Source organism: Carcharhinus amblyrhynchos, chromosome 5, assembly GCF_965287045.1.
Source record: "Carcharhinus amblyrhynchos chromosome 5, sCarAmb.v2.hapA, whole genome shotgun sequence".
Taxonomy (NCBI): Eukaryota; Metazoa; Chordata; class Chondrichthyes; order Carcharhiniformes; family Carcharhinidae; genus Carcharhinus; species Carcharhinus amblyrhynchos.
The window spans coordinates 764,949-782,757 of record NC_137328.1 but is presented as its reverse complement, the minus strand read 5'-3'; the positions used below and the strand labels follow the sequence as shown (position 1 = coordinate 782,757).

Sequence of the window (17,809 nt, the reverse complement as noted above, 5' to 3'; positions counted from 1 at the left end):
TTCTCTTCTAGCGCTCATTGTTGCTGCCTGTCTTCTCTTGGCTTGCTGGCATCTCCACATCATTTTCTTGGCTGCTCAGTGATATAGCTACCTTGCAGGGCTAAATTGTTGAATGACATCTGGGGCGGCTACAGTAACACTCTCTTTAATTGGCCAGGCATATGTACCTTTGTTCAAGGAAAGCTGTAGTCTATTCCTTTAAGACCTGGTTGCAGCAAAGGCTTCATTGCATTGTATTTTAAGTAGCTCAGTGACAGCCAAGTTTCTCCCTGCCCTGGTGGCAAGGTAGTTTATAGAATAAAGTAGTATACTAGAATATCTGCACCTAGATTAATAAAATCTAATTCATTTGAAGTTATGCCATGGCATAATCCCTTACATTGCTCAAGCCCCATTTAGAATAGCTTCAATTTTGGTAACAGAATGATCTACTTGTGCTGGAAAGGATGCATAAAAAAAAGAGAATGTAAAGATCTCAAGTGCAAGGACTACAAAGACAAAGGAGAATGAGAGTATTTTAAATATTAAACTCAAAAGAAAACTGTTGAACAGCACCCACAATGAAGTCTGGAATTTTCACTCTTTGTGAATTGCAAAAGTCACATAAGTATGTTTTATAACAATAGCTAGTTTTACAATATTAACTGAACTCAATCATTGCTTGAATGCTCAGTTAAATGAGGAAAATCCTTGATTGTGTGGGTTCCAAATGTAGGGCTTTGCCAGTTGTTAGACATGGAAATAGGAAGCCATGATCTTGTAGCTGCCAGCAGTTCACTGTTATCATTATACATTTCAAAAGCCTGCCATTCAGAGGTAGAAGAGATTAGCTTACAATGTCAACATCAAGAGCAGGACTTTGCTGTATTATTATTTGAGTGCCCGTTCAATGATGTATTAGAGACAACCTCTATTAGGATACAAGCAGGCAGCAATATTGCTTTTGCATCTCTGTGGAGTAGAACATTCAGTGATGTTGTATTCTGTAAAAATATTCTAGAAGGTCTGACCTCTTCTTTACCGTTTAGTGTAATGTAGAAACAAAGCATCAACCTCTGTGCCAAAGTTAGCATTTGGAAGGTAAAATGATTGGGAAATGAGAGGTTTAACTTTGATTTAATATTTGGAATTGGAGAAAGTCAACTTGTTTCCTCGGTGAAAGAAGAATCAAAATAAAAGTATTAAAATGTAATTGAGTAGGTATTTAAAGGATTAGAAAAGGCGGGAAAATGGGATTGAATAGATACTCTTTCTGAGAGTTAGCACAGGCTATTCAGGCTAATTGATGACCACCTCTATTGTCTATTTCTTGTGATTACGTGAAATTTGGACAACATGTTTAGCAATAATTGATGGAGGAAACATAAATCTAAAGTTAATACATCTCAAACAAAGTTACCAAGTATTCTCCCCTCCTCCCAGTCTTTCTAGAGGTCAATATAAAAAAGGAAACATCTTCAAGACCACAATGGATATGTTGATGAAGTGTTCTAAAAATTACAAAAATAAGTAACAATATGAGTGATTAACAAATCTATGAATTCCCAATTTGTTGAGATCATGGATTGTAGTCAATTGGAGTTAGACTGTATAACATGAATTTTGGACTGATGTCCTGGAGGTGAACATAGAAACTGAGAGCAGTATTAGGCCATTTGACCCCTTGAGCGGGACCTGGAATGTTAAAAAGATGACCCTTTAGACTTTGTACCTTAATGCACAGAGCATTTGCAATAAAAGGAACGAAATAAGCTCGCAAATAGACATGAACAGGTATGACATAGTTGGGATTGCAGAGAGATAGCTGCAGGGTGACCACGGATTGGAACTGAATATCCAGCAGGATCCAGTATTTATGAAGGACAGACAAAATGGTAAAGGCGGTGGAGTTGCGTTGCTGGTTAAAGAGGAAATTAACTCAACAGTGAGGAAGGATATTAGATTCGACAGTGTGGAATCTACATGGGTAGAGCTAAAAAACACTAAGGGGCAAAAAACATAAATAGGGGTTGTGTATAGGCACCCCAAATAGTGGTGAAGTTAGTAATTAAACAGGAAATTAGAGATGAATACAAAAAAGGAATATCTGTAATCATGGGTGATTTTAATCTGTGTATAGATTGGGCAAATCAAATTAATCACAACACTGTAGAGGAGAAATTCCTCGGGCGTTTTTGGGATGGTTTTCTGAACCAACATATTGAGGAACCAAATAGAGAGCAGGCCATTCTAGACTGGGTATTCTGTAAAGAGAAAAGAATAAATCGTTGTGCAAACATGCAAGGAACATGCGAGTGAACTGCTGAAATTGTTTATTCCTGTCTGGCGCAAAAGTAAATTTGAAAAGATGGCCAAGCCATGGCTTATAAGGGAAATTAGACATAGTAGAAGGGACAGGCCTACAAATTGACCAAGAAAAAAATGACTTGAGGATTGGGAGCACTTTAGAAATCAGCAAAAGAGAACTAAGGGACTGGTTAAGAAGGGGAAAATAGAATATGAGAATAAGCCTGCAGGAAACGTAAAAATTGACTGTAAAAGTCCCTTAAGGTCAGAAATAGGGGAATTTATAATGGGGACCAAAGAAATGCTTGATCACATAAATACATACTTTGGTTCTGGCTTCACAAAGGAGGACACAAATAAAATACCAGAATTGTTGGTGAACAGAGAGTTTAGTGAGAGGGAGGAACTGAAGGAGATCAGTATTAATGGAGAAATTGTGTTGGGGAAATTGATGGGATTGAAGGCCTGATAATCTACCTCCCTGAGTACTTAAGGAAGAATGGATACATTGATGTCATCTTCCAAAATTCTATAGACTCTAGAACAGTCCCTGCAGATTAAAGAGTAACTAATGTAACCCCACTATTTAAAATGGGAGAATAAAGGGAATTATAGATCAGTAAGCCTGACGTCCATAGTGGATAAAATTCTAGAATCCATTATCAAAGACTTTATAGCAAAGTAATTGGAAAATAGTGGCAGGATTGGACAGAGTCAGCATGGATTTATGAAAGCGAAATCATGTTTGAAAAATCTACTGGAATTCATTAAAAATGTAATTATAGAGTTGATGAAGGGGAGTCAGTAGATGTGATTTACTTGGACTTCCAGAAGACTTTTGCGAAGGTCCCACAGAAGAGATTAGTCTGTAAAATTAAACCACACTGGGGCTAGTGTATTGAGATGGATAAAAAACTGGCTGGCAGATAGGAACAAAAGGTAGGAATAAATGGGTCTTTTTCCAAATAGTACGCAATGACTAGTGGGGCACTGCAGGGATCAGTGCTGGGACCCCAGCTATTACACTATAAATGTTAGTAATTTAGATGAGGGAGCTAAATGTAATATCTCCAAATTTGAAAATAAAACAAAGCTGGACATGAGCTGTGAGGAGAATGTAGAATTCCTTCCTTGGACAAGTTGAGAGAGTGGGGAAATGCATAACAGATGCTTTATTATTTGGATAAGTGTGAGGTTATCCACTTTGGTAGCAAAAACAGGATGGTGAATTATTATCTGAATGGCCATAAATTGGGAGAGGGGAGTGTGCAGTGGGACCTGGGTATCTTCATACACAAATCACTGAAGGTAAGCATGCATGTGCAGCAGGCAGTAAAGAAGGCAAATGGCATGCTGGCCTTCATAGCAGGAGGATTCAACTAGGTGAGCAGGAATGTTTTACTGCAATTATACAGGGCCTTGGTGAGGCTACATCCAGAATATTTTGTACAGTTTTGGTCTCCTTATCTAAGGAAAGACGTCCTTGCTCCAAAGGGAGTGCAGAGAAGGTTTACCTGACTAATTCCTTGGATGCTGGGATCGATTGAGTCGTTTAGGAATGTATTTGCTGGAGTTCAGAAGAGGGGGATCTCAAAGAAATGAACAAAATCTAACAAGACTATACAGGGTAGATGCAAGAAGGATGTTCGCGATAGTGGGCGTGTCCAGAACCAGGGGTCACAGTGCAAGGTAGAGGACAGAGATGAAGAAAAATTTCTTCAGCCAGAGAGTGGTCAGCCTACAGAATTTGCTACCATAAAAAGTCATTGAGGCCAAAGCATTGTTTTCAAGAATCAGTTAGGGGGCGACACAGTAACACAGTTGTTAGTGCTGCTGCTTCACAGCATCAGGGACCCGGGTCCAATTTTCGGCTCGGGTCACTGTCTGTGTGCAGTTTGCACATTCTCCCCGTGTCTTATAGGTTTCCTCGGGTGCTTTGGTTTCCTCCCACAGTCTGAAAGATATGCTGGGTAGGTGCATTGACCCGAACAGGAATGTAGCGATTAGGGAAATTCACAATAACTTCATTGTAATGTTAATGTAAGCCTTACTTATGACTAATAAATAAACTGTAACTTTAATAGCAGTTGGGGTAAAGGGGATCAAAGGATAGAGGGGGATGACAGGTTCATACTATTGAGTTGGATGATCAGCCGTGGTCATAATAAATGATGGAATAGTCTCAAAGGGCTGAATGGCCTCCTCCTGCTCCTACTTTTTATGTTTCTAGAAAGCCTTTGTTACCTTTAGACTTAACTATTCCAGCTCACTCTTGGCTGACCTCATATCTTCTACCCTCCATAGTCCTGAGTTCATCCAAACTCTGTCTCCTGTCAAAGCTCTGAAATGCACTCCCTCTACCTTGCCACCTCTCATTCTTCCTTTAGGACACTCCTAACCACCATCACCTCCCCTCCTCCCTCTTTTGATTGTCTGCCCTAATATCAGCTGTGTAACTTGGTGTCAGTTTGTGTTTAATAATGGTCCTGTGAAGTGCCTTGTTTAACTACATCAAAAGATACTATTACAAATTCAAGTTGTTGTTATTCTCAGACTTTCAAAGCGAACTGTTAGACAAATGGTATGGGGGTGGCACAGTGGCACTGCTGCCTCACAGCACCAGGGACCCATCCTGGGTGGAGTCACTGTCTGTGTGGAGTTTGCACATTCTCCCTGTGCCTGTGTGGGTTTCTTCTGGGTGCTCTGATTTCCTCACTCAGTCCAAAGATGTGCAGGTTAGGTGGATTGGCTTTGCGATATTGCCCCTTAGTGTCGTGGGGACTAACTGGGTAAATGCATGGGGTTATGGGGATAGGGCCTGGGTCGGATTACAGGTGGTACAGACATGATCGGCTGAATGGCCTCCTTCTACACTAAGATTTTATGATTGTATGAAATAACTTACAATTTTTTGTTATTAATTCATGGGTTTGTAATGATGATCTCTCGGGTTATATTGCAGATTATCTCGTGCAGGTATGAGCAAATGCATAAATTACTGACTAAATGAATTAACCTCTCTCGCCAAACTATCAAAGAGGCCAGAAATAAAGTCATGAAGTTGAAATGATAAATAACACAAATGTAAACATTGTATGTCCAAATAACTGGACGATAGAGTAAACTCACAAATGAATAGCAGGTGACAAAGGGACAATAGTTGTGTCAAAATAATGATTTCTTATAATAAATTTAAAGTTAAGATCTGTATCTGACATTGCTGAGATTAATTCAGGATTAGATTTCCAAAATAATTGACAAGTTAGCAACATTAGACAGTCTATTGAATAGATTAAAGTCTATCTTACTGTAGTTAGCAAAGCTTTTATCATCCCATGAGCTGGCATAAATCTGAATGACTTGGTTACATCTGCAGTGTTGCAATTAGTCTTTTGAGATATCAGATGATGCAGCTCTGTCAATTGAGGCACTGTCCCGTTCTGGATTCATGGCTCGTGCAGTCACTTTCTGTGCTGGTGGTGTATCTGGACTTAAATCTCACTTTTGCTTTGATCTTGACAAAATTGTACATTTAAGTGCAACACGTTTTTCTCTGTCTCTATCTCAGACGGCCATGCAATTTTAACGCTGGCAACCCTCTCTACATTCTTCTTCACCAGAGACGGCTTTCTACACACAGTAGATAAGGAATTCTTACTCCCAAAGTGCAATGAACACTGCATCACAAATTACTAACATTAAAAACTGAAATAACTTCAGTATCAGAAAGACACCACGTTAGATATCAGTCTCATTTACACTTGTGGAAGAGCTCACCTGGTTTGGTATCTGTCACCTCACATAGCTTTGTTGCGTTGCTTAAAAGCAAATTACTGCGGATGCTGGAATCTGAAACAAAAAGAGAAAACGCTGAAAAATTTCAGCAGGTCTGGCAGCATTTATAAGGAAAGAAAAGAGCTGATGTTTCGAGTCCAGGTGACCCTTTGTCAAAGAGTGGTTTGGACTCAAAACGTTAGCTTTTTTTTATCTCCTTATAGATGCTGCTAGATCTGCTGAGATTTTCCAGCATTTTCTCCTCTTGTTGCTCTGCTTAATGACCTCCAACATAATGAAACATTGAATACTCTAGTTATGCCAGGCGGCACTTTTACTCTGGAGCTTCCCAAGATCTGACTGACAAAGGATGTCACAGAGATCTGGATAAAGCATGATATTTATTTCTGTTAACGAGCTATACCTGTGCCTGTCCCTTGATGTGTATTTTTTTTTATTTGATAAGGAATATTTTGTATATATTAGACTTCACACTTTGAATGTTATCAACCCTTTTGATTTGCTACTATTCAGCATGGTCACTATTCCATTTTGGCAACATGTCTCCAAGAGATACATGGACCCTTGCAGAGAGCAGAGCCCCCACTTTCTGCCCACCAGCAGCCCATGCAGTGAATGCTATGGACTATTCGCACAGACTGAGGCCTTTATGTGGCAGATAACTGTCCACCTAAGGACCTCCACAGACCTAAGATGGGCTGCCTGATTCCTCACCCCCGACTTGCAGCGCTTCTTTGCACCCCAGTAATAAGGGGAACAGGGAAGGTGGTGGGCTGGCTACGCACTTTAGTTGAAGAACAAAATCCCTATCTCAGTGTAGAATCTTTGATTTTAAGAGAGAAGGAGAGACAATGTCTGATCTTTCTATCCCTCAGAGTGTGTTAAGGATTAGCTTGCTCAGCTACAAAGTTGCTAGCCTGGATAAGAAATCCTCCTGACTAGGTGTGGAAGCTCTCATCATCTGTTTATCAAAGTACCCTTTTGAATGAAAGCAATTGTTGCACTTAAAGGGTTAACTAACTGCACCATTGATTGTGTACAAGTGACGTGCTATTGTCTGAAAATTAATGTGGTACGTGAGAATACAGACCTTTTCTGGTTAATTCATCTGGTATTCCACCTAATGTGGATTTTTACAATAACTTCACTTCATTGTAAACCTACTTTTGACACTAATAAATAAACTTAAACTTAATTAATGAGTCTAGCATTCTAGATTGCTTTGTGTGTCTCTGATAGTTAACTTTTTGTAAACAGAATGTGACCTTGTTTCAGTGTCATCATTTAAATTAAAATCTCTCCCATGAATGTAGATAAAATTTCCAACTTATTCTTGATGAGCTCGATACCACAAGTGGAACTTCCAGTATCACAAATCCAGTAAATCTATAGTTAATTTTACCTTTTGTTTTAATATTTGCACCTGGGATGTTGGCATCGCTGGTTAAGCTATTATTTATTGCCAATTGTTCACACGTGATGACAAATCCAAATCCATGAACTCTTCTTCTTCTGATTTCCATTTCCGGAAGAAAGTCTAGCTGCCTCAGAGTTCTGTCAGCTTTCCCTCTCCAGCTTTCTGGATTTCACTCAGGCAGCAACGTTGGTATCGTATTGCCCGAGTTCTCTGGGGGTCCACTGCGAGTGTGAGCATGAGTATCCTAATGTTCCTGGTTCTCAGCATTATTATTTATGCATCCTGGAGAATGTGACCTTTCTGGATGCTGTTATCCAATCAGGAGAGATCAGGCAGACAATGTTTAGGGCACCTTTCCCAGGCCTGTGCCCAACAAGGAATGAGCAGAGTGGATCCTAAAAAGAGCTGTCACAGTTGCAACAGCTAAAGGCATTCCTGACACATCCGAGTGCTGAATGACCATCTTGTAACTGTTACCTTTGTGTCAGATCATGACTGGAAGCTTCTAGACAACGTAATCCTGCTGCTGCCACCATTTGTTGATTACTGAGAGGCCGAGGGAGATGTGCTCAGGAACAAAGATGCCTGCGCGCGAGATCTATTCATGTGGAGAAACTGTTGCACAACAGCACCCAAGGCTATATTGAGTTCAGGAGCTGAGTGACCCTGTGGAACCCAAACTGAGTGTCAGTGAGCTGATTATTGTTGAGTAATAGAGCTGTCGTTAACCTTTTCCATCACTTTACTGATGATCAAGAGCAGATTGAAGGTGTGGAAATTGGCCAGTTTGGATTTCTGTTGTTTCTTGTGTACGGTTTGTCTTCTCATGGCTTCATTTTGCATTCCTGTACCAGGGAAGAGAAGCCATGAGAAGAGTTCCCAGAAGGGTTTTTCATGTTCTCGCATACATCCACCCTACCCCTTTACAACAGCACCCAAAAGTATGGTGTTGACCTCAGCACCCAGCTCCATGTCTCCATCACTTTTTTTGAGATCCCATTGTCTCTGTGCTATAGGATTTCTTCTCCACTATTAGATAAGTAATTATTCTTTCCATCTTTATTTCCTCTTGTGTCCACCAGGAACTTTACATTTGCCCTCCCTTCCAGAGTATCAGGCTGTAACTGGGCTGCTCTTATTGGTGGTGCCCTGCTTGATTGTGTTTTGAGCTTTCCACACCTTTATGCTGTCCATCAAAGAAAGCTTATTTGCTCCTATGTAACATTGTCCTCTTATGCTTCAAGACCTTCCTGACCATTCTCCTATCCTTCACAACTTTCAGCTTACCAGAAGTTTTGCTGTCCATATGCTATTTGGAAAATGTATTGATTATCCATTGTAAGAAGTCTCACAACACCAGGTTAAAGTAGCACCAGCTTTTGGAGTGCTCCTCCTTCTTCGGGTGAGTGAAGAGTTCTCTTCACTTTTCACTCATCTGAAGAAGGAGGAATGCTCTGAGAATTTGTGCTACTGTATATGCCTGTTGGACTTTAACCTGGTGTTGTGAGACTTCTTACTGTGCCCACCCCAGTCCAACGCCAGCATCTCCACTTCTTGAATATCCATCACACCTAATCTCACATTGACTCCCAATTCCTCAGCATCTCAGTTTCAAAGTTTTTATCGTTACATTTAAATCCGTGCAAAGAGTTACCCTTTTCCATCTCTACAACTTTCAAAAGCCCTACAATTCTAATCTTGCGATGCCTATTTCCCTCTGTCTTCAACCTCTTTGATAGCATTCCCATCACCCCCTACCTTCGTGTCAGCTGCCCATCCAGTGGAAGCTATGCCTTCAGCTACCTCAGTGCCACTCTGGAACACTCACCCCAACCCTATCCCCAAGCCCTTCTGCCTCTCCACATCCTTCTGCTCCTTAAAACTCACCTCTTTCACCTGGCTTTACTCCATTCTTTGTAATCTTTCCTCCTCAGGGCAGCAGATCATTTTTTGGTTATACCTCTGGGAATAACTTTGGGACCTTTTTCTTACATCAGAAGTGCCTTCCAAATACAAATTGAAACAAAGAGGGAGGGGCAGTTATTATCTCCAAACAATATACATTCAATCTTTGAAGTTATTGATTTTTTTTACTCTTCTCTGCTTTCACTTTGCTTCAGCGTGCCTTTGTTTTATTCCTTTTCATATTGCTTCTCGAAATTCTTTTTTGACTGTGGAGAATGATGAGTCAATGCTAGAGAAAGATAATTTGTCATTGTGTCTTTAGAGAGAGTTCGTTTGAAGTTCTGAGTCCTGGATTTTACATTTGTTATTGTTAATCTTTGTTACTAGTAATTAGCAATACTTTCTTCTGCACACTGTTTAACATTTCTGTATTGAAAGTAACAAAATGTTTTATGTGTTAATAACTGCAAATGATTTCATTCTCAATTTTTTATATCCTTTCACCTATAAGTATTTGCTTGGTTCTGCAGTCATCTAATTATATTTTGTACAGTTATGTTTCATTATAATTGGTGTTCTGTCTTGCAATTTTCAATTAATAAATGTCAACACTTGCAAAAACAGGGTGGGGGGAAAGTATTCAATATTAACAAGAGACGCTGTTTTCTCTGTTTTAAACCATAGTGAGGAAGCAGAAGACGAGAACACTTGCTGTACCAAAGCAAAGTCTTTCCATCATTGCCTTACGACAACGTCTAATATCATTGCAACAACAGATGGCTGTGACTCAGAATGGAAAGAAGGTAGCCTTAAATGCTGTCAATGAACTGAAGCAGAAAAATCAGAAATTAACAGCCCAATTGACTTTGGTTAACCAGAAACTCCAAGTCAACAGACAGACTATTCAGGTATGTTTCAAATCAGTTGTGGGTTACATTTTTCCAGCTGTATGAACTTACCTATTACAGTGTTGCTGGTCCAGCATGTTGTATGGTATTACACAAATGGAGCATGGTACTGTATAATAATTTACTCTGCTTCTGCAAATTAATAATATTACCTTTAAGGCATGTAATATATTGTGCAGTATATAATGTAAATTGAAATACTAATACAGCCTGCACTAAAACTAGATCCTGTTCAATCATTGGAAAAGTCTCAGTGTTTTTTGCTGTGTGACATGTCAGCCCTCAACACCGTCAACTGCCAGCACAGAAAGAGAGAGATAAAGAAAGAACAAAAAACAGGGACTTTGATAGAGTGGGAGGTAATCTTGAGGGGAATTGCTTGATAGAGCAGATGCAGCACGGTTTCGTTAAGGGGAAGTCGTGTCTGACAAGTTTATTGGAGTTCTATGAGGATGTGTCTAGGGCGGTGGATAGAGGAGAGCCGGTGGATGTGGTCTTTCTTGATTTTCAGAAGGCGTTTGACAAGGTACCTCACAAGAGGTTATTGCAGAAGGTAAGGGGGCATGGAGTTGGGGGTAGGGTGTTAGCGTGGATAGAGGATTGGTTGTCAAATAGGAGGCAGAGAGTGGGGGTTAATGGGTGCTATTTGGATTGGCGGTTGGTGACTAGTGGAGTGCCCCAGGGGTCGGTGCTGGGGCCTCAGCTATTTACCATTTATATAGATGATCTGGAGGAGGGAACCGAGTGTATGGTGTCGAAATTTGCTGATGACACCAAGATTGGTGGAACGGCAAATTGCACGGAGGGTGTGGAGAGTCTGCAGAAGGATCTAGATAGGCTGGGTGAATGGGCCAGGAACTGGCAAATGGAATTTAATGTTGGCAAGTGCGAGGTGGTCCACTTTGGTAGGAATAATGGTAGGAAGGACTATTACTTACGTGGCAAAAAACTGCAACAGGCGACGGTGCAGAGGGACCTCGGGGTCCTTGTGCATGAGTCGCAAAAACCCAGCCCGCAGGTGCAGCAGGTGGTCAGGAAGGCGAATGGGATGCTGGCCTTCATAGCGAGGGGGATTGAATATAAAAGTAGGGAGGTCTTGCTGCAGCTGTATAGGGCATTGGTGAGGCCGCAGCTGGAGTACTGTGTGCAGTTTTGGTCGCCGTACTTACGCAAGGATATTTTGGCCTTTGGAGGGAGTGCAGAGGAGGTTTACTAGGCTGATACCGGAGTTGAGGGGGTTGAATTATGAGGAGAGGCTGAATAAACTAGGCTTGAACTCGTTAGAGTTTAGAAGAATGAGGGGAGATCTCATTGAGACATATAAGATGATGAATGGGATGGATAGGATAGAGGTGGAGAGACTCTTCCCGCTCAGAAAGGACAGTAGGACTAGGGGGCACAGCCTCAAGGTAAAGGGGGTGCGGTTTAGAATGGCGTTGAGGAGGAACTTCTTCACTCAAAGGGTGGTGAATCTCTGGAATTCTCTGCCCGTTGAGGTGGTGGAGGCTACCTCGCTAAATATTTTTAAGACGCGGGTTGATGGGTTTTTGATAAGCGAGGGGATTAAGGGTTATGGGGAGAGGACGGGAATGTGGAACTGAGCCACGACAGATCAGCCATGATCTTATTGAATGGCGGAGCAGGCTCGAAGGGCTAGATGGCCTACTCCTGCTCCCATTTCTTATGTTCTTATGTAATACATTTAGAGCCATAGAGGTTTACAGCATGGAAACAGGCCCTTTGGCTCAACTTGTCCATGCCATCTTTTTTTAAAACCCCTAAACTAATCCCAATTGCCCGCATTTGGTCCATATCCCTCTATACTCATCGTACTAATGTAACTATCTAAATGCTTTTTAAAAGATAAAATTGTACCCACCTCTCCTACTACCTCTGGCAGCTTGTTCCAGACACTTACCACCCTCTATGTGAAAAAATTGCCCCTCTGGATACTTTCGTATCTCTCCCCTGTCACCTTAAATCTATGCCCTCTAGTTTTAGACTCCCCTACCTTTGGGAAAAGATATTGATTATCTACCTTGTCTGTGTCCCTCATTATTTTACAGATCTCTATAAGATCACCCCTCAGCCTCCTATGCTTGAGAGAAAAAAGTCCCAGTCTATTCAGCCTTTCCTTATAACTCAATCCGTCAAGTCCCGGTAGCATCCTAGTAAATCTTTTCTGCACTTTTGCTAGTTTAATAATATCCTTTCTATAATAGGGTGACCAGAATTGCACACAGTATTCCAAGTGTGGCCGTACCAATGTCTCCTACAACCCCAACAAGATGTCCCAACTCCTGTATTCAATGTTCTGACCGATGAAACCAAGCATGCCGAATGCCTTCTTCACCATTCTGTCCACTTATGACTCCACTTTCAAGGAGCTATGAACATGTACCCCTAGATCTCTTTGTTTTATAACTCTCCCCAATGCCCTACCATTAACTAAGTAAGTCCTGTCCTGGTTCAATCTGCCAAAATGCATCACCTCACATTTGTCTAAATTAAACTTCACAATTTTCACAAGGGATGATGACACAAGAGAAAATGTATTGGTAACAGAACAAGTAAAGAAACAACAAGGGCCAGAATCCTACCGCTTCCCCATCCCGCTGCAGTGAACTGAGATTTGGCTGGCTGCCAGATTCTCTGACTTGTTGCAGCTGGAGCGTGGGTGACAAGATCGCATCCAAGGTGTGTCGAGAGAAGGTGTAAATGAGGAAGGAAAGAGAGAAAAAAAGGGGATAATGAAAGCTGTAACACAAAGCGGCTTGGGGTCACCTGTGTACAAAATACAGGAATGAGGTGCAGCATCAGAATCTCATAGCCCTTGTTTCCAAGAAATTGCAATATGAGAGGAGGAACATCTTGCTGCAACTGTATAAGGCATTGGTGAGACCACATCTGGAGTACTGTGAGCAGTTTGGTTCCTTTAATTAAAGAAAGGTATTATTTCATTGGTAGTTCAGGGAACGTTCACTAGCATGATTCCCAGTGAGAAGGGATTGTCTGATGAGGAAAGGTTAAACAGGTTGGGACTGTACACTTTAGAATTTAGAAGAATGAGAGGTGATCTCATTGAAACATATAGGAAATTTAGGAGGCTTGACAGGGTAAGTGCTGACAGGATGTTTTCCTTCATGGGAGAGTCTAGCACCAGAGGGCATAGGTTCAATGAAGGAGTGCCAGTTTAAGACTGAAGTGAAGAGGAATTTCTTCTCTGAGGTTTGAGAGCCTTTGGATCTCCTTGCCACAGAGAGTTAAGGGGGTAGAGTCCCTGTGTATACTTACGGCAGAGGTAGATAGATTTTTGATCAGTAAGGGAATCGAGGGTTACGGAGAAAGGGTGAGAAGGTGGATGTGAGGAATGTCGTCGGATCAGCCATGATCTTATTGAATGGCAGAGCAGGCTTGAGGGGCCGAATGGCCTATTCCTGTTTCTTTTAGTATCATGAAACTGATCTGAATTTGTTGAACTCAGAAGGCTGTGAACTGTCTTAAGCAAAGATGAAGTGCTGGTACTCAAACTTATGGTGAACTTCATTGGAACAGTGTGGTAGTTCAACGCTAGTAAGGTCAGAGTTGGAATGGGCTGGAGATATAAAACGACAGATGAAGGAATCATGCTATCAGACTGAGTGGAGGTTTTCCGCAAAGCAGTAATTCACTTTGGAATGAGTCCCCCTAACTTAAAGGAGGGTGCTTCTTGAACAATACGTAGGTGGAAAGAATTGCATGTAAGTTGCTGTTTCCCCTGGGAGGAGTGTTGGGACAGTAAGAAGTCTCACAACCCCAGCTTAAAGTCCAACAGGTATATTTGGTAGCACAAGCCACGAGCTTTCAAAGCGCTGTTCCTTCATCAGGTGAGTGGGAATTCTGTTAACGAACAGGGCATATAAAGACACAAACTCAATTTACAAAATAATGGTTGGAATGCAAGTCTTTTAGGAGTATTGGGGCCACGGAAGAATGTGTTTTTATTGATTCTGGTTGAACACATGGCTAACCAGTTATTTTCCTCGCTAATGGCAGTGCCACTGTATGTGGGAATTCCAAGCTTAGATTTTGTGGGGTTTTGTTCAGTTTTATTTTAATACAGGGAATAAACAAGAATGAATGTTGAACTTCAAATGTGAATAGAGTTTTTTATGGCTTGTCTACATAACAACAGCCATTGAATTTCAAACTAATTCAACCACATGACCATAAATCTGAGATATACGATCACGTGCCACATAAATGCCAAGACTTTCTTTTATACAACCCTGATGTATTGCAATTGATGAAATTAAACATAAAATTGAAAAGAGTTACAATGATCCTGAAACAGATGAATTCCATTGGATCAGAATTCTGAGAAATAGGAGAAACAAGATGGGCTACAGTGTGAAGAGTGCACTTTCCTTAAATCTGGAACAGACTTTTTGAAAACAGACCCCTGAGTAACCAGCTATTTATGTCAAAGTAGGTGAGAATTACTGTTGGTGCCAGCTCCAGGAGAAATCCCAGAGTGCATGATCTGAGCCAGTGCTGTGCTTCATCTTGTGGCCACTCTGGAAAATCACTTTGAATCTCACTTCACTAATGTAGCAAGACTGTTTAGCATTAAAAAATAAATATGTGTGGGAAAATCTTCACTTAGTGCAATGATCACAGTGATTTGTGATTTATTAGATTTAACGGGCAGCGCAGCGGTTAGCCTCTCAGCGCCAAGGACCCGGGTCACTTTGGGACCTCTGGTGACCGTCCACATGGACTTTGCATATTCTGTCCATATCTGCATGGTTTCCTCTGGCTCTTCCAGTTTCCCATCCATTGACTCTGTCTACATTTCCCCCTTTCTCGGCAAAGCAGTCAGCATAATTAAGGACCCCATACACCCCAGACATTCTCTCTTCCACCTTCTCCCATCAGGAAAAAGATACAAAAGCCTGAGATCACATACCAACTGACCCAAGAACAGCTTCTTCCCTGCTGCCGTCAGACTTTTGAATGGACCTACCTCACCTTAAGTTGATCTTTCTCTACACCCTAGCTATGACTGTAACACTATATTCTGCACTCTCTCCTTTCCTTCTCAATGAACGATATGCTTTGTGTAGTGTGCAAGAACATAAGAAATAGGAGCAGGAGTAGGCCATCTTGCCCCTTGAGCCTGCCCCGCCATTCAATAAGATCATGGCTGATCTGAAGTGGCTCAGTTCCACTTGCCCACTTTCTCCCCATAACCCTTAATCCCCTTGCCTACCAAAAACCTATCTACCCGCATCTTAAATATATTTAGCAAGGTAGCCTCCACCACTTCAACGGGCAGAGAATTCCAGAGATTCACCACCCTTTGAGTGAAGAAGTTCCTCCTCAACTCCGTTCTAAACTGCCCCCCCCTTTATCTTGAGGCTGTGCCCTCTAGTCCTGCTGTCCTTTCTGAGCGGGAAGAGCCTCTCCACCTCTACCCTATCCATCCCCTTCATCATCTTACAATCATCATCTCAATAAGATCCCCCTTCATCCTTCTAAACTCCAACGAGTACAAGCCCAGTCTATTCAGCCTCTCTTCATAGTTCAACCCCCTCAACTCCGGTATCAGCCTAATGAACCTAGGCTGATACAATACTTTTGTATTGTATCAGTATTGTATTGTAAAAGTATTGCAAGAAACAATACTTTTCACTGTATGCTAATACATGGTGACAATAATAAATCAAATCAAAAGACATGCAGGCTAGGTGGATTGGGCATGCTAAATTACTCTTCATGTCCCAATATGTTTAGGTTAATGGGATTAGCAGGGTAAATATGCAGGGTTACAGGGATAGGGTCTGGGTAAGATGCTCTGTTGGAGAGTCAGTGCAGGCTTGATGGGCTGAATGGCTTGGTTCTGCACCATAGGGATTCTATAATTCCAACCATCTGTTACCTTTGTAGTAGCCATTCATATCAAATCCTTAGCTTTCATATCGTGTGGACCACAACAGGCTTTTCTGTATACAAGTAGAGCTTTTATCTTCAAAAGAAAACCCCCTGTATGGCTCATTTTTCATGTATGAATTTGTCCAGTGAGCATTGATATTGTTGAGCACACTTTTGTATATACACATAAATTAAAAAACACCCCTGTTGTCTACCTAGGGACAAACACCAGAGGTGGGAGCTATAAGCACTCACATCACATACTCATTGAAATTCATTCTGGGAGTGTGAGAAGAATATCTTTTTCAGGGATGTGTATTTTAGCACTGAACTATAAACTTGGGAGAACACAGAGCTATCATAGCTTTAAACAAAGTTGAATATGGTAAACTTTTTCAATTACAAAAACTGACAATGCTGGAAAAGCTCAGCAGATCTGGCAGCACTAGTGGACAATGAAATAGAGTTAATTATTCAAGTCTGTTTGCTTCTCCAGAGAGGAGTCATCCAGACTCAAACATTAATTGTTTCTCTCTCCATAGATGCTGCCAGACAGCTGAACTTTTCCAACATTGTCTGTTTTTATTTCAGGTTTCCAGCATCTGCAGTACTTTGCATTTTCTTGCATTGTTTTCACAGTCAATTTTAAAATGTAAGTGACAGGTCCTGAAGGAAGCCCTCTGGAAAGTACTTTTTTATTATTCATTCACGGAATGTGGCTAGGACTGGCATTTATTGCCCATCCCTTCTCACCCTCCATTTCAGGGGCAGTTAATTGCTGTGGACATGGAGACACATGTAGGCCAGACAAGGTAAGGATGGCAGATTTCCTTTCCTAAAGAAGATTAGTGAACCAAATGGGTTTTTCCGACAATTGACAATGGCCCCCTGGTCATCAGTAGACCCTTAATTCCAAACTTTTTTATTGTATTCAAATTCCACCATCTGCCATGGCAGGTTTCAAATCGGTGTCTCCAGAACGTTAACTTTGTCCCTGGATTAATAGCTTAGTAATAATAACTGTAGGCCATGGAAAATGTGCAAATTAATTTTAGCGGATGCAGGAGAATTGTATTTTTTAGTCCTTAATGTCTGCTTAAAGGGAAAGAGCATGGTAATATTAGCTGACCTTTGGAATTTGGTAGCAAATTCTTGTTGGGATCAGTTTGAGTCACAGTTTAAGTCTGAGATGTGAGTCCTCAGCTACCCTTTAGCAGCACTTCTGGAGATGTGTAAGTGCTGCAGTCCTTGAGTCAGAACCATTGGACAGAGCTTATCGCAACTGCTTGCTCTATCTTGGAACCATCTTTACTTGACAAGGAGATTAATTATCAAATAGATTTTAAGGATCATGCTCAGACACTGATCAGGATACAGCGCCAGATTTAATAATATTAAAGAAATCACATCCTGTCTGCTGTAATGGACTGATGGCCTGCAAGATGATTACAGCTACACAACACAAGAAAGGCTGTGACATCGATACTCAACATGTAGCTTAAAGCCTGCAGTTATTTCTGTTTTGAATTGTGGGTGATCTCTTTGGATTTATGGTCCACTTTAGCTTGGAGGTTTTTAACTGGAA

General features: G+C 41.2%; 1 protein-coding gene across 2 annotated transcripts in view; it reads left to right on the top strand.

Annotated features, from left to right (window-relative positions):
• cntln (centlein, centrosomal protein) overlaps window positions 1-17,809 on the top strand; it is a 337,725-nt gene that overhangs the window by 212,321 nt on the left and 107,595 nt on the right. For both annotated transcript variants that reach the window (XM_080188296.1, XM_080188295.1), the window contains exon 19: window positions 10,088-10,311. In XM_080188296.1, the coding sequence (XP_080044422.1) occupies window positions 10,088-10,311 (224 nt within the window). The remainder of the gene's footprint in view (window positions 1-10,087; window positions 10,312-17,809) is intronic.